This window comes from Aethalodelphis obliquidens, unplaced genomic scaffold (assembly GCF_003676395.1).
Source record: "Aethalodelphis obliquidens isolate GAN/ISIS:26980383/991018 unplaced genomic scaffold, ASM367639v1 scaffold74, whole genome shotgun sequence".
NCBI classification, from domain to species: Eukaryota; Metazoa; Chordata; class Mammalia; order Artiodactyla; family Delphinidae; genus Aethalodelphis; species Aethalodelphis obliquidens.
The window spans coordinates 7,979,684-8,001,972 of NW_020838018.1; the positions used below are offsets into that span (position 1 = coordinate 7,979,684).

At 39.5% G+C, this 22,289-nt stretch overlaps 1 protein-coding gene across 2 annotated transcripts in view; it reads left to right on the forward strand.

Moving 5' to 3' along the window:
- Positions 1 to 205: 205 nt before the first annotated feature.
- Positions 206 to 22,289, forward strand: part of PIWIL2 (piwi like RNA-mediated gene silencing 2) — an 86,736-nt gene continuing 64,652 nt past the window's right edge. For both annotated transcript variants that reach the window (XM_027092025.1, XM_027092026.1), the window contains exons 1-9: positions 206 to 550; positions 2,121 to 2,208; positions 2,355 to 2,493; positions 2,997 to 3,203; positions 3,828 to 3,938; positions 6,226 to 6,343; positions 6,798 to 6,922; positions 7,983 to 8,063; positions 8,352 to 8,465. In XM_027092025.1, coding sequence (XP_026947826.1) covers positions 359 to 550; positions 2,121 to 2,208; positions 2,355 to 2,493; positions 2,997 to 3,203; positions 3,828 to 3,938; positions 6,226 to 6,343; positions 6,798 to 6,922; positions 7,983 to 8,063; positions 8,352 to 8,465 — 1,175 coding nt within the window. In that variant the 5' untranslated portion in view covers positions 206 to 358. The remainder of the gene's footprint in view (positions 551 to 2,120; positions 2,209 to 2,354; positions 2,494 to 2,996; positions 3,204 to 3,827; positions 3,939 to 6,225; positions 6,344 to 6,797; positions 6,923 to 7,982; positions 8,064 to 8,351; positions 8,466 to 22,289) is intronic.

Here is a 22,289-nt window from a genome sequence, read left to right on the forward strand (position 1 = left end):
GCCCATACATAAAAAGCGTTTCCGTCTACAACTGGTAGTTAACTTACAGGACTGAGTTCTGTAAGAGGCCGTTTGGGTAGAAAATATAAGTAAATTCAAGGAGGGCTTGGCCTTTAAGAGATTGCTGATGGAGAGTGTTTAGAATATTCTGTGCTAAACAGAAGCTTTTGAAGTGAGCATAATATAGGAGGATGGTTGTATCACTGGTCTGATCCAAAGTAGCTATTTTTTTTTTTCTTAATGCTTTGTGAGTCTGCCTTGAAGGAAAAGGAAAACAATTGGGAATCATTTAAATTATAAAATGATGGCAGATAATTAACCAGAACAGATTGACACCTGTGTCCTCTGCAGCCTTGCAATGGATCCTGTCCGACCACCCTTCAGGGGCCCGTCTCCTGTGCACCCATTTCAGTATGTTCGGATGCCGGGCTCTTGGCAACAGGCTCCAAAACCTTTGGACCCAGCTCTGGGCAGGGCAGGACCTGCAGGCAGAGGCCATGTATTTGAAAAGCGAGAGGAGCCAGGCCCACAGAGTGGGCCAGTGCAAAAGGTAAGACCGTGTCTGCATACATAGTAGCAGCACACAGCTTTTCATCAGGGCAAATAAGGGATTTCAAGGTACTTAGGAAACTGGGAAGCCCTATATGAAAGCAAGGGTTTGTTTTTTTTTCCCTTGAACAAGTGGTTGCCTCTTGGAATATATTTCAAATTCTTGAGTTGAAAGTCTAGAAAAAGGGCCTCGTAATGAATGTTAGATGGACCTGGGTAAATGCCTTAGTTCTCTAGCTTCTATAAATATAAATATATACATACATAAATGATAGGTTTAAAGATACAGTCTTTTGTTTTTTTGTGAGTGTTTAGATTTCCACTCTGGGTTTGACTCTATGGTATTAGCAGCCACTCTTGCCTCTAAGGTCATAATTGTTAAGAATGGTTTCTTTCAGAAGGCTCTTTGCCTGAATCTTAAAGAAAAAGAGGATCTTCAGCTATTGTTAGTGCTGTGTGTATACTCGCATGGACATGCATTCTTAATCTCTTAATTATATAGTAATTTTAAGAATGGTATTTGTCTATAATTAATCTCAAAGAATAAAGAGTTAGCAAATACAGGAAGAATCTAATAGTGCAGTTATGACAGTTTTAAGTAGGTTGACAATGTCAGATGTAACGTTCTGTAAGAAGAAACATAATTGACAGTAATCCTGTATTTTTACTCAAATGGATTGCTTGAGTCTATATGTGGCAACTCTAATTGGTGTAACAGTAGTAAACTTCCAAGACTGCTACAGGAAAACAGTAGCAAGTTTTGTTGAGGTTATTTTAAAAAAAACCAAAATTCTGATACCCTTAAATGATCCATTTTTTTGGAAAATTTATTAGCCAGTACACTTGTTCTCTCTTACCTTAGGTGTACAGGAAATGAACTAGAAAAATAATTCTGTTGCATTTGTTATACTGTATATCAAATCATGAACTGTAACTGTTTATGCTTGAAAACCTAATATGACATAAGTGTTTTGTTTTTTGTTTTACATAAATTTATTTTGGCTGCGTTGGGTCTTCGTTGCTGTGCACGGGCTTTCTCTATTTGCGGCGAGCGAGGGCTGCTCTTTGTTGTGGTGCGTGGGCTTCTCATTGCGGTGGCTTCTTTTGTTGCGGATCACAGGCTCTAGGTGTGCGGGCTTCAGTAGTTGTGGCTCGTGGGCTCTAGAGCACAGGCTCAGTAGTTGTGGCGCATGGGCTTAGTTGCTCTACGGTATGTGGGATCTTCCCGGACCAGGGATCGAACCCGTGTCCCCTGCATTGGCAGGTGGATTCTTAACCACTGTGCCACCAGGGAAGTCCGACAGAAGTGTTTTTTTAAGACCATAAGGATTTAAACAATTTTTATAAGGTATTTTTATTCTTGTAACATTTATAGAATTTGAAGTGGATGATTTTTATTATTTTTTAAATTTATTTTTATTATTTATTTTTTATTTATTTTTATTATTTATTTTTATTATGATTTTTATTATTTATTTTTTATTATTTATTATTTACCAAGACTTGAAGAAAACCAAAACTGAGGTTTTAAACTACATCTTAGAATAACTTTATTCTTTGACTTTCTATAGGAATCTATGGGTTTGGTCTCAATGTTCCGAGGACTGGGCCTTGAAACAGTGTCCCGGACCCCTGTGGAACAGGAAATGCCTCCTTTAGGTATGTGGAAGACTAACTTGAGAAAACGTGGTGTTATATATGATTGCTTTGTTCTTAAATTCACACAGTTTATCTTCAGAAAAATTACTGTACTTTATAAAATGTTCAGCTCACGGTTACAGCTGGGGTTTGACTCTTCCGTTTAGGTAGAGGCATTTTAGGTCGAGGCTTGTCTACCAGTATGGCACGCAAGGACAAAGAAGCACCCCATCCCACTTTTCTGGATCCTTCAGTGTTGGCATCTGGAGATAGCAAGATGGCAGAGGCCTCCGTTGGTTGGAGTAGGTGGGTAAAGTTGCCTTCTTGGGTAGCCATCAAATTCAGATGAAATATCTGTAAGTCCAGAGAGAAACTCTATAAAGTGGGTTGTATTATCTCACAAAGAAACAATGCATGGTTTCATGGTAAGAATGGGTATTTTCCAAGAGTAGTCAGCAGCTACTGACGCAGTCAGTCTTTGGACGAGGGTAAAAGCAGTACTGCACTGCACAGTTCACCACCCTGTTTGCCCTCTTAAGAATTCAGCCTGGTGGTAGTGGTTCTTTAACCCAGGTGGGTCAAACTTCCATCTCAATTTCTGCTGTGGAAGTTGGCCCTGAGAGTCAATATTAATAACAACTGATGCATAAGTCATGTTAGCATATTGGATTTGGAGAGAATCCCAATGCTTGGGTCCCTTTTGCTGACTCCTCCAGGAAGAGAATATAGATTTGGGGGACTCATTTAGATAGGGCATAGATAGAAGCATGATTGAGAAAGTTCTGATTTGCCTCTTTTCAACATTTCAGAACGCTTGGAAGAGGGAATTTGGATGCCTTTTTATTACCGATGGGAAGAGCAGCTGGTGGTATAGGCAGAGGAGTATACAAGGCTCCCGGTGCTCTCAGCCTGAATTCTCAGGATCCTGCCCAGCTGTCATCTCAGCCACCTCTGACCCCAGCCCCACTGCATTCTCTGGATTGCCCACCACTTGGGACTGCAGAACACAAGGAAAAGTAAGTCAGGAGTGCTGCCATCCCTGCTTGGTGATGATGTGGAGGAGGCCTTCGCATAGTATTGCAAACTCTGTTCTGTTGTGTCTAAAGTCCTCCTTGGGTGGTAGGTACTGCAGGGTTGTTTTGTTTTTTGCCAGTGGGGAGAATGACAGAGAGGTGGGGCAATTCCTGATGTGGTGAAATGGGGTTAGTGATGATAGTATGTATTTATCTAGAGTCTACTCATAGCTTTTCATTTCCTTCCCAATTCAGACATAGATAATTCTTTGTCATGTTGAAGATAAGGAAATTATCTAGGAAATACATTGCAGCAGTTCATTTTTCTCTATAGAACTAATTCTTATGTTCTTAGTTAGCTGGCCTAGTTATTCTAGTGATATTACTAGGACAAATAGGGTGACCTTGCTTCTCTAATTAGAGATTGCTAAGAATTTACCTTCTGGCTTTCAAAGCTTCTTTTGTATGTCTTGATTCTTGGTCTGTGTACCTGTAAGCAAAGTGTGAAATACTACTTCCCCCAATCTATCTTTCCTTTCCTTTTCTTTCATTGCATTTTTGTGGCATGGATTATTTGTTTGTTTTTGGCATATGTGGGTGCTTTTGTTTTTTATTTTTATTTTCTAGAGAGCCTTTTGTGAAGCAAGGATCGAAAGGAACACCTCAATCTTTGGGATTGAACCTTATCAAAATACAGTGTCGTAATGAAGCAGTTTATCAATATCATGTGACTTTCAGGTATTCACAGCTTTTTTTCCCCCCTGTATTGTTCACTTCTTAGAGAACAGTAATGAAATAGTTCCACAGGAATAACTGAATTGTTTTTGTGTATAACTCCTGATGCAGCTCCCCCTGCAGTAATTCATATATTCATATCCTTGCAATAAGTTTAAAGTTAACATTTTTTGTGTGTGTTTAGCTATATTACCAATCCAGATTTTAACTTAATAGGTGCAATTTTATGCATGAGATTAGAGGTGGATTTTCTGTAAAGTTAATGAAACTTAAGTTCAGGGCCTTTTACTTGCATAGACCCCTTCATAACCTTTTTAACTTATCTTGTATCTGTAGTTTTGTATTCCTCTTCTTAAAGAGACCCCCCCCCCCACAGTGGTATCAAAAACACACCCCACAATACCTGGATCCTCCCTGCATGAGTGCTATACCAGCATTTGATGGCTCACCAGTGATAGTCTAGGGTTAAACTTGAGGGTGAAAAAACCAGAGAAAATAACTTTAATTTTATATCAATAACTTTAGGATTTATCATACTTATTTAAAAGTTAAGAATTTATATTAGTCTGTGTTCTTTTTTAAAATCTCAGGAGAGCCATTAACTGAAGGTTATTAGCTGGAATTGTGAAAATAAATGAGTGTTCTGGAATATTTATGGAGAAAAAGGAAGATGGAAGACTGAATTTTTGAAGCACAGCTATTAATTGGTACAAGAAGAAGAAGTGGAATGAAAGAGAGAAGAAAGGAACAGTTAGGGGAACAATACCCTGAAGACAGGGTTATAAAGCCAGAAAGAAGGACCCATTTGAATGAGGGAGAGGTGGTTGACTTTGGCCACAGGGAAAAAAGTTGTTGAATTTGCTTTCAAGAGGCACCCTTGGTGATTTTCTAGTAGCTTTGTTAGTGTTATGGGGAAAAAATGAGACTAAAAGAACAAAGGAGAGCCTGGGCCATGAGAAATAGCCAGTGGATTGGCCACTTATTTTAAAAATATGTAAGAGGAATGAGAAATGGAATGATAATTGCTTTAAAGGTTTCGGTGAGGTAAGAAACTGGACGTGAACACATATGACAAGTGAAGGGAAGGAGTCAGGAAACCGGGTGAAATTGAACTAGCAAGAGGGGAAGGTGGTGGGAATGGGCCTGTTCTGGAATGTAAGGGATGGAGATGGGTGTTAATGAGAGGGAAGAGTACTTGCTCTGGAAATGGATTGACAACTGATAATGAAACAGAAAGGAGTGTGAGACTCCTCACGGGTCTCTGCATTGACCAGGCTCTGGAGAAGACATGGATTCTATAAATTTCGAGATTGTAGATGCAGACCTTTGAAGCCACAATGTGAAGAGGATGAGAGAATACCGAGAGGATGTATTACCGTGACTGGTCATCCTGTAGCTTCCTTGACATCGTGGGGCTCTAAAAAGACAAATTTAAATATAGTGTCTTGGGCATAATGCCACGTATGTGTGAATTTTTTAGAAGAAGCATTTTGGAATGTGATGTTAGCATGTGAGTGCTTAGTTTTGGCGATGACTGTATTGGATTACCGCTTGATTTTTTTGTTGATGTTATCTTTCTTCATGTACTTGAACATGCTTGACCCTTTTTAGCCTCGGATTTGTTTAAACTTCGAAGTTGTAGAATAGGTTGTGTGTTACTGTGATCTGTTGGGACAGTCATTGTACAAAGTAGCTACTGGACTTTTTCAAAGCTGTAAGATTTGTGACAGTGAATTGATAAAAAGTTGAAATTGCTGTGAGTGAAAAATGGTTAGAGTAAAATCCTATGTTTTTTAAAAATATATTTTTAAAAGTGTATATTTCTATAGATGCTAGAGCAGGGATTAGCAAACTGTGGCAGGCCTGCTGGGCAAATCTGGCCCACTGCCTGTTTTTGTAATAAAGTTTTGCTGGAACATAGCCATACTTATTGGTTTACGTATTGTCTACGAGGCTTTTGTGCTATGTTAGCAGAGTTGAATAGTTGTAGCAGAGACCATATGACGTGTAAAGTCTTTCCATAAAAGTTTTCTGACCCTCTGGTCTAAAGTCTCGAAGAATGTACACTGACATGTTAAGGCAGTTGTGTTTGGGTGGTGGAATTATGGATTATTTTTATTTTCTGTGAGCCAGTATCCTTGGGTCAGAGTTCTTTTTTTAGTCAGATGTATTTCAATATTTTAATATGACCACTAGATGGAGCAGTAGTCATAAGTGACTGCATCTCTAACAGACCTACCACACAGCTGTAAAGTCAAGCTGAAATAAAATCCTCTTTATTATTTTCTAGCCCCAATGTGGAGTGCAAAAGCATGAAGTTTGGCATGTTGAAGGACCATCAAGCTGTCACCGGAAACATCACTGCTTTCGATGGATCCATTCTCTATCTGCCTGTTAAGCTAAAACAAGTGAGACCAAACAGGAAGTGCACTTGGGGGCGAAGCACGGGTGGTGGGAAATCATAGTGTCCCTGAACATTTGAGTTGTACTTTCCTATTCTGAGAGGAAAGGCAGACTTCTCCATAACAAAGAAATTGCAAACTGAGAAACTTTTACGTCTGAGTTCTTTCTAGTCCCTTCTCTCTTAAGAGAAGTGGTTGGAAGCCTTTGACCTTAGTGACAAAGAATATTCAAGATTGCAAATTCGAAGGGCTCTATTGCTAGTTCTCCACTGGGTTTCTCTTACCAAATCCTTTCATAAGTCCTACTTGTCATGCTGTGATTTTGTCTAGTGTGGACAGCAAAGTAACAGTAAAGAATAAAACATGTTTAAGATATTATAGTGTTCTAGAACACAGTTGGATTAGATTAGCGCTTGGTAGTGTTGTAATTTCTCTTTACTTGCATATGTTTATTTGTTAGGTTCTTGAGTTAAAAAGTCAAAGGAAAACTGACAGTGCCGAGATCATCATTAAGATTCAGTTGACAAAGATCCTGGAGCCCTGTTCTGACTTGTGCGTTCCGTTCTACAATGTTGTTTTCCGTCGGTGAGAAACGGCTGAAGTCTTATTTTCTTTAACCTCAGTCTTGTATTTGTAACAGAGCTCTTCAGGAAGCTTGGATGGTATTAAAATACAGTGCGTATATAGATGAGTTTGGAAACATTTAATAAATAAATGGATGACATTAAGGCTGACTTATTAAAAGTTATCTCAAGTGATTGTCCAGATTTGGGTATATGAAAGTAGGTTTGAAGTAGCTGGACAGAGGGGGCTGGTTTCCTTCCATTCATTCAGGAACTTTAAAAGCAAATGTTTATGGTACATATTTAATGGTGTCAGTGATGGGGCTACTGGAAGAGGTAGCATGTAAAAATTTTTGCTAGAATTTTTCCCAGTCCTTTGAATTTTTGGATACAGACAGCTCATAATTTTTTAACTTTTCTGAAGACTCCCAAATTTTCATAAAACTGTTATTCCCAAACCACCTTTTTAAAAATGAAACATAGAACCTGATTTCTACTTAGTCAGCTGAACTGCCAGGAACAAACATAACTTCCTAAGCCTGACTGATAGTCACAAATTTAGAAATGGACTTTTTTTTTTTTTTTTTTTGGCAGTACGCGGGCCTGTCACTGTTGCGGCCTCTCCCGTTGCAGAGCGCAGACTCAGCGGCCATGGCTTACAGGCCCAGCCGCTCCGCGGCATGTGGGATCTTCCTGGACCAGGGCACGAACCCGTGTCCCTTGCATCGGCAGGCGGACTCTCAACCACTGCGCCACCAGGGAAGCCCAGAAATGGACTTTCTTGTGCCGTTTTTAGTTAATGGGGAAAAGTAATGTAAATCGAGCTTGGGAAGTCAACTTGATTTTTGGTTACCTAGTTAGCAGAAAAAGCTGCAGTCAGTTGCATATACTGCAAGATAAATACTTTGGTAATTTTTATTTTTCTTTTGGCAAGAGTGTTCTCAGCATAAAAGCTATATTGTGCAAAGAGCATCAACATTTCTGCTCTTTTAGGCTTTCAAAGGAAAATGTAGCTAAGAGCAATTGAACTTAATTATTTTTAATTCTTCTACTAGAAAACCCATTCTTGCTCTTTATTTCAGGGTAATGAAACTTTTAGATATGAAGCTGGTGGGGAGAAACTTCTTTGACCCTACAAGTGCTATGGTACTACAGCAACACAGGTTGGTGGTGTTTTCTTCTTCCTCACTTTTGAATGTTCTGGAAATAAATTTTTCATTGCAATCACCATATTAGTATTTTATGATAGTGAGTACAGTTTATGAGTTAATTATTTTCCATAATTTAGGTTTTCAGTAAGTTCACAATGATGTTGACTTAATTTGTTTCCTGTTGCTTTCTCATTGTTATTGGGGAGGGGCAGTATCTGCTCAAAGTATTGCCTCAAATGGAGGCATGGAAATATCTGTGGTTCTTTTAGAACCCCAGCGTAAGGCCACGTATGTCTTCAGATTGCAGATCTGGCCGGGCTATGCAGCTAGCATCCGGAGGACAGATGGAGGTCTTTTCCTGCTAGCTGATGTCTCCCATAAGGTCATTCGGAATGATTCTGTGCTGGACATCATGTGAGTGGATGGTGGCATCTACGTTTAACAAACAATTTTCTGAGAAGTTCAGTAATAGCTGGTAATAAATACAGATAAGCCATTGTTCCGTTTGGGTTTTAAATTGTAGAATAGATTGAGAATACTGAATTGATGTGCTCTTTCTGTGAGTCCTACCAGGATAGGCATCTGAATAGAGACCTGCTGCACTTAGACTGAGGAGGAATGTATGTAAGTCTCTGGTTACGAAGACTTGGTTTAATATACACCTACCCTGAGTGCTTGTTTAAGTGTATTACTCTAGTAAATATTTACTGTAGTAAATATAGATGTGTATAATTTGTAATCGTTACATGAAATCCTGTCTTATACATAAATCTGTGTGCATCTATGATTTTTTTAGGTTGTGTACCTAGAAGTGGAATTACTTAATGAAAAGTTCGAACATTTTAAAGACTTGAAATATTTACTATAATAAGATGTTTAAATATATATTGACCGATTACCCTCTAGAAAATTTACTTAGTTTATTTTCTCACCAGCTATGTATAACTACTGGGTGTTACCAAGCTTATAATCTTTGCTTATCTGATAAATTCATTCATTCCATCAACATATATGTATAGCGCTCCAGTTTGTACCAGAGTTTTGGAACTTATCAGTTAACAACACAAAGATCCCTCTCCTCGTGGAGTTTGCATTGTAGTCAGGTGAGATAAATAGTAAATAATAAGCTGATAAGTAAATTGTATAGGGTACTAGAAGTGATAAGAGGTATGGAGGAAAGAAAAGATAGAACACAGGGTAGGAGAGATCAGGAGTACTAGGGGTGGGATGGAGAGGGGAGAGAGCTGTCATTTCAGTAACATGTCAAGCTCATTTGAACCAACACTTGGAACAGGTGAAGGAGTTAGCCAGGTAAATAATTGGGCTAAGGGAATTCTTGTTAGAGGGACAGCTGAGGTAAAGGCCTAAGCCAGAAATATGTCTGGCTCTTCAAGGAGCAGCAGGGAAGCCAGGGTGGCTAGAGCAGAGCAAGTGAGGTGAGGGCAGTGGAAGGATGAAGTAGTTGGAAGGAAGAGCTGAGGATATAGAGCTTTGTAAGTCTGTTGTCAAGAGTTTCGGTTTTAGTGTGAGTGAAACATAGGGCTTGTAGCCAAGGAGTGACACAATGTGACTTGAGTTGTGAAAGGATCTCTCTTGTTACTTACTGCGTGGAGAATAGGTTTGGTGGGATGGGGTAGAAGTGGGGAGACCAGCCAGGAAGCTCTTGTATTAATCCAGTGGAGAAATGAGGGGGTGGCAGCAGTAAAGGTGGTGAGAAGGGGTTGGCCTCTGGATACGTTCTCAAAGTAGCGTTCAGTCAATTTCCCAACTGGGTGGTGGAGTGTGAGAGAAAGAGAGAGGTTAAGGAAGACTCAGACCTTTTTGACTGAATTTGTAATTATTTATTTTGTCTCTCCTAGACTCTCTCTCCTTGATAGTGGGGACCATCTCTCTTTCTCTCACATGGTACACCCAGACATAGTTTATTCCTAGCCTGTAGTAAGTGTTCAAGAATGTTTATTACATAAAAATAGATGTCTTTAAATTCACTCTTTCTTTCTTTATGGTTACTGTCTTTGTTTTTCTACTTAGAAAGGTCTACTTGTTTTAATTTCCAATGTTTTAAACCTTCTGGAACTTGGTGTGATGTTAGGATCATAATGATTGTTTTGGTACCGTTACACAATTTATTGAAAAACATTCTTCTTTAGATTTAAATCACTATCAAATGCTAAAATACTTGGATTTATTTCTGAATATTTCATTTTGAACCACTGGTTCAAACCAGTGTGATACTGTTTTAATTATTGCAGTTTTATTAGGTTTTATTATTTGTCAAGGAATTCTGTTTTCAGAATTTTTATTCTGTACCCCCCCTTACTCCTTCGTGTGAAACTTTGAATAATTTAGTGAAAATAAGACAGAAAGTCAATTGGCAATTTGATTGATATTGACTAGGGAGAGTGTTCAGTGACACTGGACTGGTTGCTCTCCAGCGTAGCTGATAGTTACTGTCTGGGATTCCCCTTCACTGTGGCGATGACTCCCTTTCCCTCTCACCACAGGTGTCCTGTAGTTCGATCCCATGACGACTTCTTCCCGGTTTACTCTCTTGTTTCTGAGCTCTTACGTGTTTGAAATCTCTTTATTTTACCTTAGTTTGATTGGGCATAAAATTTGAGTTTGGAGATAGTTTTCCCTTGGAATTTAAAAATCATGGTTCCATTGGTTTTTTTTTCCTTCGGTATAATTTTTTGTTGTTGTTGTTGTTTTGTTTTTGTTTTTTTTTGTGATATGCGGGCCTCTCACTGTTGTGGCCTTTCCTGTTGCGAAGCACAGGCTCCGGACGCGCAGGCTCAGCGGCCATGGCTCACGGGCCCAGCCGCTCCGCGGCATGTGGGATCTTCCTGGACCAGGGCATGAACCCTTGTCCCCTGTTACCCACTGGTAACCACTAGTTTGTTCTCTCTAACTGTGAATCTCTTTCTTTTTTGTTATATTCACTAGTCTGTTTTTTTAGATTCCACATGTAAGTGATAAAATGCAGTATTTGTCTTTCTCTGACTCATTTCACTAAGCATAATACCCTCCAGATCCTTCCATATTGTTGCAAATGGCAAAATTTCATTCTTTTTTCATGGCTAAGTAGTATTGCAGTGTGTGTGTGTGTATGTGTGTGTGTATGTGTATGTATGTATCTCAGTTCTTCTTTATCCATTCGTTTGTGGACACTTAGGTTACTCCCATATCTTGACTATTGTAAATAATAATAATGCTGTTGTGAGCAGTGGTTTGCATGCATCTTTATGAATTAGTGTTTTCTTTGGTTATGTACCCAGGAGTGGAATTGCTGGCTCATATGATATATGTTTAGTTTTTTGAGGAACCTCAATACTGTTTTCCTCAGAGGTTGCACAAATTTATATTCTCACCAACAGTGTACAGAAGTTCCCTTTCCTCCACATCCTTGCCAACATTTGCTATCTGTGGTCTTTTTTTTTCTTTTTAAAATTTATTTTATTTATTATTTTTGGCTGCATTGGGTCTTCTTTGCTACGCATGGGCTCTCTCTAGTTACAGCGAGTGGGAGCTACTCTTTGTTGTGCGTGGGCTTCTCACTGCAGTGGCTTGTCTTGTTACAGAGCACGGGCTCTAGGCACACGGGCTTCAGTAGTTGTGGCACACAGGCTTCAGTAGTTGTGGCTCGTGGGCTCTAGAGCGCAGGCTCAGTAGTTGTGGCTCAGTAGTTGTGGCGCTCAGGCGTAGTTGCTCTGTGGCATGTGGGATGTTCCTGGAGCAGGGCTCGAACACATGTCGCCTGCATTGGCAGGCAGATTCTTAACCACTGTACCACCAGGGAAGCCCCATCTGTGGTCTTTTTGATGATAGCCATTTTGACAAGTGTGAGGTGCTGTTTCATTGTGTTTTCTATATTTTTTTTTAACATTTTTATTGGAGTATAATTGCTTTACAGTGTGGTGTTAGTTTCTGCTGTATAACAAAATGAATCAGCTATATGCATATGTATATCCCCATATCCACTCCCTCTTGCATCTCCCTCCCACCCTCCTTATCCCTCCCCTCTAGGTGGTCGTAAAGCACTGAGCTGATCTCCCTGTGCGATACAGCTGTTTCCCACTAACTATCTGTTTTACATTTGGCAGTGTATATATGTCAGTGCTATTCTCTCACTTCGTCCCAGCTTACCATTCCCCCTCCCCGTGTCCTCAAGTCCGTTTTCTACATCTGTGTCTTTATTCCTGTCCTGCCCCTAGGTTCATCAGAACCAATTTTTTTCTTTTTAGATTCCATATATATGTGTTAGCATATGATACTTGTTTTTCTCTTTCTGACTTACTTCATTCTGTGTGACAGACTCTAGGTCCATCCACCTCACTACAGAGAACTCAGTTTCATTTCTTTTTATGGCTGAGTAATATTCCATTACAACATACAACATACAACATAGTATATATGTACCACATCTTCTTTATCCATTCATCTGTTGATGGACACTTAGGTTGCTTCCATGTCCTGGCTATTGTAAATAGAGATGCAATGAACATTGTGGTACATGACTCTTTTTGAATTATGGTTTTCTCAGGGTATATGCCCAGTAGTGGGATTGCTGGATCATATGGTAATTCTATTTTTAGTTTTTAAGGAACCTCCGTACTGTTCTCCATAGTGGCTGTATCAATTTACATTCCCACCAACAGTGCAAGAGGGTTCCCTTTTCTCTACACCCTCTCCAGCATTTATTGTTTGTAGATTTTTTGATGATGGCCATTCTGCCCAGTGTGAGGTGATACCTCATTGTAGTTTTGATTTGCATTTCTCTAATGATTAGTGACGTTGAGCATCTTTTTGTGTGTTTGTTGGCAATCTGCATATCTTCTTTGGAGAAATGTCTTTTTAGGTCTTCTGTCCATTTTTGGATTGAGTTGTTTTTTTGATGTTGAGCTGCATGAGCTGCTTGTATATTTTGGAGATAATTCCTTTGTCAGATCCTCTGTTTGCAAATATTTTCTCCCATTCTGAGGGTTGTCTTTTCGTCTTTTTTATGGTTTCCTTTGCTATGCAAAAGCTTTTAAGTTTCATTAGGTCCCATTTGTTTATTTTTGTTTTTATTTCCATTTCTCTAGGAGGGGTTCAAAAAGGATCTTGCTGTGATTTATGTCATAGAGTGTTCTGCTTCTGTTTTCTGCTAAGAGTTTTATAGCATCTGGCCTTACATTTAGGTCTTTAATCCATTTTGAGTTTATTTTTGTATATGGTGTTAGGGAGTGTTCTAATTTCATTCTTTTACATGTAGCTGGCCAGTTTTCTGAGCCCCAGTTATTGAAGAGGCTGTCTTTTCTCCATTGTATATTCTTGCCTCCTTTATCAAAGATAAAGTGACCATATGTGCGTGGGTTTATCTGTGGGCTTTCTATCCTGTTCCATTGATCTTTATTTCTGTTTTTGTGCCTGTACTATACTATCTTGATTACTGTAGCTTTGTAGTATAGTCTGAAGTCCAGGAGCCTGATTCCTCCAGCTCCGTTTTTCTTTCTCAAGATTGCTTTAGCTATTCGGGGTCTTTTGTGTTTCCATACAAATTGTGAAATTTTTTGTTCTAGTTCTGTGAAAAATGCTGTTGGTAGTTTTATAGGGATTGCATTTAATCTGTAGATTGCTTTGGGTAGTAGAGTCATTTTCACAATGTTCATTCTTCCTTTCCAAGAACATAGTATATCTCTCCATCTGTTTGTATTATCTTTAATTTCTTTCATCAGTGTCTTACAGTTTTCTGCATACAGGTCTTTTGTCTCCCTAGGTAGGTTTATTCCTAGGTATTTTATTCTTTTTGTTGCAATGGTAAATGGGAGTGTTTCCTTAATTTCTCTTTCAGAGTTTTCATCATTACTGTATGGGAATGTGAGAGATTTCTGTGCATTAATTTTGTATCCTGCTACTTTACCAAATTCATTGATTAGCTCTAGTAGTTTTCTGGTGGCATCTTTAGGGTTCTCTATGTATAGTATCATATCTGCAGACAGTGACAGTTTTACTTCTTCTTTTCCGATTTGGATTCCTTTTATTTCTTTTTTTTCTCTGATTGCTGTGGCTAGGACTTCCAAAACTATGTTGAAAAATAGTGGTGAGAGTGGGCAACTTTGTCTTGTTCCTGATCTTAGAGGAAATGGTTTCAGTTTTTCACCATTGAGAACAATGGTGGCTGTGGGTTTGTCATTATATGGCCTTTATTATGTTGAGATAGGTTCCCTCTATGCCTACTTTCTAGAGAGTTTTTATCATAAGTGGGTGTTGAATTTTGTCGAAAGCTTTTTCTGCATCTACTGAGATGATCATATGATTTTTATTCTTCAGTTTGTTAATGTGGTGTGTCACACTGATTGATTTGTGGATATTGAACCATCCCTGGAATAAAGCCCACTTGATCATGGTATATACATCCTTTTAATGTATTGTTGAATTCAGTTTGCTAATATCTTGTTGAGAATTTTTGTGTCTATATTTTTCAGTGATATTGGCCTATAATTTTCTTTTTTGGGGATATCTTTGTGTGGATTTGGTATCAAAGTGATACTGGCCTTATAGAATGAGTTCAGAATTTGCCTTCCTTTGCAAGTTTTTGCAGCAATTTGGGAAGGATAGGTGTTAACTCTTGTATAAATTTTTGATAGAATTCACCTGTGAAGCCGTCTGGTCCTGGACTTTTGTTTGTTGTGAGTTTTTTTATTATTGAAATTTCATTACTGGTAATTGGTCTGCTCAGATTGTCCATTTCTTCCTGGTTCAGTCTTGTGAAATTGTACATTTCTAGGAATTTGTCTATTTCATCTATGTTGTCCATTTTATTCACATAGTTGTTTGTAATAATCTCTTGTAATCCTTTGTATTTCTGTGGTGACAGTGTAACTTCTTTTTCACTTCTGATTTTATTGATCTGGGCACTCTTTTTTTCTTGATGTGTCTAGCTCAAGGTTTATCTATTCAGAGAACAAGCTCTTAGTTTCATTAATCCTTTCTGTTGCCTTTTTAGTCTCTATTTCGTTTATTTCTGCTGTGTTCTTTATGATTTCTCTCCTTCTACTGACTTTGGATTTTGTTTGTTCTTCTTTCTCTAGTTCCTTTAGGTGTAGGGTTAGGTTGTTTCTTTGAGATTTTTCTTGTTTCTTGAGATAGGCTTGTATCACTATAAACTTTCCTGTTAGAACTACTTTTGCTGTGTCCCATAGATTTTGGATCATTGTGGGTTTTTTTTCATTTGTCTTCAGGTATTTTTAAAATTTCTTCAGTGACGCCTTTTTTAGTAGCTTATTGTTTAGCCTCTACGTGTTTGGTTTTTTGCAGTTTTCTTTTCTTTGTAGTTGATTTCTAGTCTCATAGTGTTATAGTCAGAAAATATGCTTGATATGATTTCAATTTTCTTAAATTTACTGAGAATTGTTCTGTAGCCTAGTATGTGATGTACCCTGGAGAATGTTCCATATGTACTTGAAAAGAATGTATTCTGCTGCTCTTGGATGGAATGTTCTCTATATATATCTATTAAGTTCATTTGGTCTAATGTGTCATTTAAGGTCAGTGTTTCCTTACTAATTTTCTTTCTGGATGATCTGTCCATTGATGTACGTGGGGTGTTAAAATCCCCTACTATTATTGTGTTACTGCCAATTTCTCCCTTTATGTCTGTTCGTACTTATGTGTTTAAGTGCTCCCGTGTTGGTTGCATATATATTTATAATTGTTTTATCTTCTTCTTGGCTTGATCCCTTGATCATTATGTAGTGTTCTTTTTTGTCTCTTTTAACAGTCTTTGTTTTTACAGTCTATTTTGTCTGATATATGTATTGCTACCCTGGCTTTCTTTTGATTTCCATTTGCACAGAATACTTTTCCATCGTCTCACTTTCAGTCTGTGTATCTCTGTAGATCTAAAGTGAGTGTCTTGTAAGCAACATATACATGGGTCTTGTTTTTGTATCCACTCAGCTCCTCTGTCTTTTGCTTGGATCATTTGGTGCCTTTACATTTAAAGTAATTATTGGTAGGTATGTACATATTGCCATTCTTTTAATTGTTTTGGGTTGTTTTTTAGTTCTTTTTTGTTACGTTTTTCTGTTTTTGTTCTCTTCCCTTGTGATTTAATGACTATCTTTAGTGTTATGTTTGGATTCCTTTTTCTTTTTTGTGTATATCTATTATGGATTTTTGGTTTGTGTTTATCATGAGGTTTATATATATGATTAAGTTGCTGCTGTCTTAATTTCAAACACATTTTAATAGCTCTGCATTTTTTACTCCTCTCCCCCAATGATTACTGTTTTTGATATATTTTTATCTTTTTGTTTTGTGTATCACTTAACTACTTACTGTGGATATAGATGATTTTACTGCTTTTGTCTTTTAACCTTCCTACCAGCTTTGTATGTGGTTGATTTTCTACTTTTACTGTATATTTACCTTGACCAGTGAGCTTTCTTCTTTCATAATTTTCATGTTTGTAGTTGTGGCTTTTTCTGTTTTGCTTAGAGAAATCCCTTTAACATTTCTTGTAAAGCTGGTTTGGTGGTGCTGAACTCTTTTAGCTTTTGCTTGTCTATAAAGCTTTTGATCTCTTTATGAAATCTGAACAAGAGCCGTGCTGGTTAGAGTGTCCTTGGTTTTAGATTTTCCCCTTTCATCACTTTAAATATATTATGCCACTCCTCCCCTCCTTTTTTTTTCTGGGAGAGGGAAGGATTTATTACTACTTGCAGCAAGTAAGGAGAACACCGGGGTTGTTTCCCAAAGCAGTGTCTCCTGTGCCACTCCCTTCTGGCTTGCAGAGTTTCTGCTGAAAAGTCAGTTGATAGCCTTACGGGAGTTCCTTTGTATGTAACTTGTTGCTTTTCCCTGGCTGCTTTTAGTATTCTCTTTTTATCTTTAATTTTTGCCATTGTAATTACAGTGTGTCTTGGTATGGTCCTCTTTGGGTTGATCCTATTTGGGACTCTCTGGTGCTTCCTGGACCTGGATGTCTGTTTCCTTTCCCACGTTAGGGGGATTTTCAGCTATTATGTGTTCAGATATGCTCTCTACCCCCTTTCTTTCTCTCTTCTCCTTTTGGGACCCCTATAATGCGAATGTTATTGCAATTGATGTTGTCCCAGAGATCTCTTAAATTGTCCTCATTTCTTTTTATTCTTTTTGCTTTTTTTTTTGGTTCAGCTTCAGTGATTTGCACTACTCAGACTTATAGCTTGCTGATCCATTCCTCTGTATCATTTAATCTACTGTTGATTCCATCTAGTATATATTTCATCTCAGTTACTGTATTCTTCAGCTCCTTTTGATTTTCCTTTATGTATTCTAACTCGTTTTTAAACTCCTCACTCTGTTTATCCATTCTTCTACTGAGTTCTTTGATCATCTTTATGGTCATTACCTTGAACTATTTACTAGGTGGATTGCCTGTCTGCACTTCACTTAGTTCTGGTTTTATCTTGTTCCTTCATTTGGGCCATGTTCCTCTGTCGCCTCATTTTGCCTAACTTGCTATTTCTATGTATCTGGTAGGTTGGTTATATTTCCTGACTTTGGTGGAGTGGCTTTTTTTGGAGACATTCTATGTGTCCCAGCAGCTTGGTCCCCTCTGGTCTATATGCCCTATGGGTGTCCCCATGTGGGCTGCATGGGTCCTTCAGTTGTGGTGGACTGACTATTGTGGGTGGTCTGGTAGGCGTGGCTGGCCCTGGTCCAGTTGGTTGCCAGGCGCTGCATTGTGCAGAGGCTGCCAGCCTCTGATTGGCATGACCAGTCACAAGGTGGCTGGCTGTGGAACTCCAGGGTGTCCTGGGACGAGTGCTGGCTCACTGGTGAGCACAGCTGGCTTCTGGCATGGGTGTTTGTGAGACTGGTGTTCCCAGATGATTGGGGCTGGTTCCTGACACAGCTGACTGCAGGTTCTGGGGTGTCCTAAGGCTGATGCCAGCCTATTGGTGAGTGGGACTGGTTCCTAGAGTGGTTGGCTGAAGAGTCCAAGGTATCTTAGAGCTGGTGTTGGCCTGCTAGTGGGTAGGGCTGGGGCCCAGGACCTCCTGGGGCTGTCAGCCTGCTGGTATGCAGGAATGGGGCCCAGGGGGTCCTAGGGATAGTGCTGGCTCACTGGTGTGTGGAGCCAGGTCATAGGCCATCTGGTGGAGAAGGTCATGTCCAGTGGTGGCTGTGAGCTCAGGCGGGTCTTAAGGTAGCCTGCCTGCTGGTGGATGTGGCTGTTTCCCTGCCTGGGTAGTTGCCAGGTCTGAGGTATCCCAGTACTGGTGCCTACAAGCTGGTGGGTGAGGTGTGGGGTTGGGTCCTGAGGCTGACAAGCTAGAGGGAGGATTCCAAAGTGGTGCTTACCAGCACCAGCGTTCATGTGGTAGAACAAGCTCCCCAAAATGCTGTCAGTGTCCGTGTGCCTAGTGTGAGCTGCAGTTGCTTCCTGCCTCTCTGGGAGACTCTCCAGATAAGCAGGTAGGTCTGGTCCAGGCTCCTTTCAAATTACTGCTTCTGCCCTGGGTCCTAGAGTATGTGAGATTTTGTGTGAGCCCTTTAAGAGTGGAGTCTCTATTCCCCACAGCCCTTTGGATCGCCTGAAAATAAGCCCCACTGGCCTTCTAAGTGAAACATTCTGGGTGCTCATCTTCCTAGTGTAGGACCCTTGTGCAGGGAAGCCCAGTGCAGGGCTCAGACCTTCACTCCTTGGGGAGAACCTCTGCAATTGTAATTATCCTCCTGTTTGTGGGCTACCCACCCAGGGGTATGGGACTTGATTATATCAGAACTCCATTCCTCCTACCCATCTCATTGTGCTTCCTTCTTTATATCATCAGTTGTAGAAGATAATTTTCTGGTAGAGTCCCATCTTTCTTATCAGTAGTGCTCTGTAAATAGTTGTAATATTGGTGTGTCCATGAGAGGAGGTGAGCTCAGAGTCTTCCTTCTCTGCCATCTTCCATTCTGATTTCTGATTCCAGAATCTATGTTTCTCCCACATGCTCCCTTGGGAGTTTTGGGAGCCCCTCTTTACTCCAGTATTCTGAAATTTTATTTGTTCTTCATTTCTTCTGCATCTCTTAGGATTCTATCTTATTTTGCCTTTGCTTGAAGAACCCCCTGTAGTATTTCCTTTAGTGTGGAATCTGCTAATGACATATCTTTTTTTTTGTTTAAGATATTATATGTTTTTTTTTTGTTTTTTTTTTTTTTTTGCCTTTGGTTTTCAGCAGTCTCGCTATTCAGGCATTCCTCATTTTATTGCGCTATGCATTATGGTGTTTTTTACAGGTTGAAGGTTTGTGGCAACCCTGCATCAAAAAAGTCTGTTGGCACCATTTTTCCAACAACATTTGCTCACTTTGTGTGTCACTGTCATATTTTGATAATTCTCACAATATTTCAAACTTTTTATCATTATTATGTTTGTTATGGTGATCTGCGATCAATGATCTTTGATATTACTATTGCAAAAAGATTATAACTGGCTGAAGGCTCAGATGATGGTTAGCATTTTTTAGCAATAAAGTATTTTTAAATTAAGATATGTACAATTTTTAGACAACGCTATTGCACACTTAATAGACCACAGTATAGTGTAAACACAACTTTTAAAAAAAGTGTTTATTTCACTTTCTTTTTTTTTTTCTGCGGTACACGGGCCTCTCACTGTTGTGGCCTCTCCCGTTTCAGAGCACAGCCTCCGGACGCACAGGCTCTGCAGCCGTAGCTCACGGGCCCAGCCGCTCCGCGGCATGTGGGATCTTCCCGAACTGGGGCACAAACCCGTGTCCCCTGCATCGGCAGGCGGACTCTCAACCACTGCACCACCAGGGAAGCCCTCACTTTCATTTTTGAAAGATATTTTTGATGAGTATGGAATCTTAGCTTAAAATTGTTTTCTTTCAGAGCTTCAAAGATGGCACTCCTCTTCTGGCTTTCCATGTCTCCACAAAGAAGTTTGCTATCATTCTTATCTGTGTTATCCTGCATAATTTTTCCTCTTAGACTGTTTTTCAGATTAAACCAACTTGATTTAATCAATTTGATTAAAAACTGCCTTTAGTTTTCTTTATATTTTTTAAATTACTTGGGCTCATTGAACATCTGTGAGTTTACAGTTTCATCAGATGCAACTTTTACATGCACTAGGAAACCAAAAATTTTGAGGGCCTTGCTTTGTAATACTCGCTTTATTGCAGTTTGTAACTTAACCACAGTATCTCTGAGGAATACCTGTAATGTGTCTAGATGTGGTTTCCCAGTATTTCTGCTGCTTGGCCCTTCTGTAATCAACTCCTCCTGCCCCCCTGAGTGTGGGCTGGATTTATTGACTTGTTTCTAATGAATGAAATATGGCAACAACCAACCCAATTAACAAATGGTCAGAAGACCTAAATAGACATTTCTCCAAAGAAGACATACAGATGGCCAACAGACACATGGAAAGATGCTCAAAATTGCTAATTATTAGAGAAATGCAAATCAGAACTAGAGAAATGCAAATCAAAGCTACAATGAAGTATCACCTCACTCTGGTCAGAATGGCCATCATCAAAAAGTCTACAAATAATAAATGCTGGAGAGGGTGTGGAGTAAAAGGCACCCTCCTCTACACTGTTGGTGGGAATGTAAATTGGTGCAGCCACAATTGACAACAGTATAGAGGAACCTCCATTACTTAAAATACTAAAAATAGAGTTACCATATGATCCACCAGTTCCATTCCTGGGCATATATGCAGAGAAAACTCTAATTTGAAAAGATACATGTACCCCAATGTTCACAGCAGCACTGTTTACAATAGCCAAGACATGGAAGCAACCGAAATGACCACTGACAGATAAATGGATAAAGATGTGGTGTGTGTGTATACACACACACATACACACACACACAATGGAATATTACTCAGCCATAAAAAAGGATGAAATAATGCCACTTGCAGCAACATGGCTGGACCCAGAGATTATCATATTAAGTGAAGTAAGTCAACAGAGAAAGACAAATATCATATGATATGACTTATATGTAGAATCTTAAAAAAAAAAGTTAAAAATGAACTTATCTACAAATGAGAAATAGACTCACAGACATAAAAAAACAAACTCACGGTTACCAAAGGGGAAAGATGGGGAGGGATAAATTAGGAGTTTAAAATTAATATATACACACTACTGTATACAAAATAAACAACAAGGACCTTCTGTATAACACAGAGAACTATATTCAATATCTTGTAATAACTTATAATGGAAAAGAATCTGAAAAAGAATAGATATATATGTATGACTGAATCACTTGGCTGTCCACGTGAAACTAACACAACATTGTGAATCAACTATACTACAGTTTTTAAAAAAGATATGGCAGGGCTTCCCTGGTGGCGCAGTGGTTGAGAGTCCGCCTGCCGATGCACGGGACACGGGCTCGTGCCCCGGTCCGGGAAGATCCCACATGCCGCGGAGTGGCTAGGCCCGTGAGCCATGGCTGCTGAGCCTGCGCGTCTGGAGCCTGTGCTCTGCAATGGGAGAGGCCACAACAGTGAGAGGCCCGCGTACCGCAAAAAAAAAAAAAAAAAATGACAAAAGGGATTGGATAGAATATTACTTTTAAAAAAATTGGGATGTAATTGACATATGTCATATTAATTTCAGGTGTACAACATAATGTATGTATATATTGCAAAATGATCACCACAGTAAGTCTTGTTAACATCCATTACCAGACATGAACAAATTTTTTCTTGTGGTGAGAACTTTTAAGATTTGAAAGCAACTTTCAAATATACAGTATACTATTATTTTTTTTATTTTTTTTTTTGCGGTACGCGGGCCTCTCACTGTTGTGGCCTCTCCCGTTGCGGAGCACAGGCTCCGGACGCACAGACTCAGCGGCCATGGCTCACGGGCCTAGCCGCTCTGCGGCATGTGGGATCTTCCCAGACCGGGGCATGAACCCGTGTCCCCTGCATCGGCAGGCAGACTCTCAACCACTGCGCCACCAGGGAAGCCCAGTATACTATTATTAACTATAGTCACCATGTTGTACATAACAACCCCAGGACATATTTATTTTATAACTGGAAATTTGTACCTTTTGACCACCTTCACCCATTTTACCTATTTCCTACCCCCTGCATCTGGCAACCACCAATCTGTTCTCTGTATGAATTGAAGGTTTGGTTTCTCCCTTCCTTCCTTCCTTCCTTCCTTCCTTCCTTCCTTCCTTCCTTCCTTCCTCCCTCCCTTCCTCCCTTCCTCCCTTCCT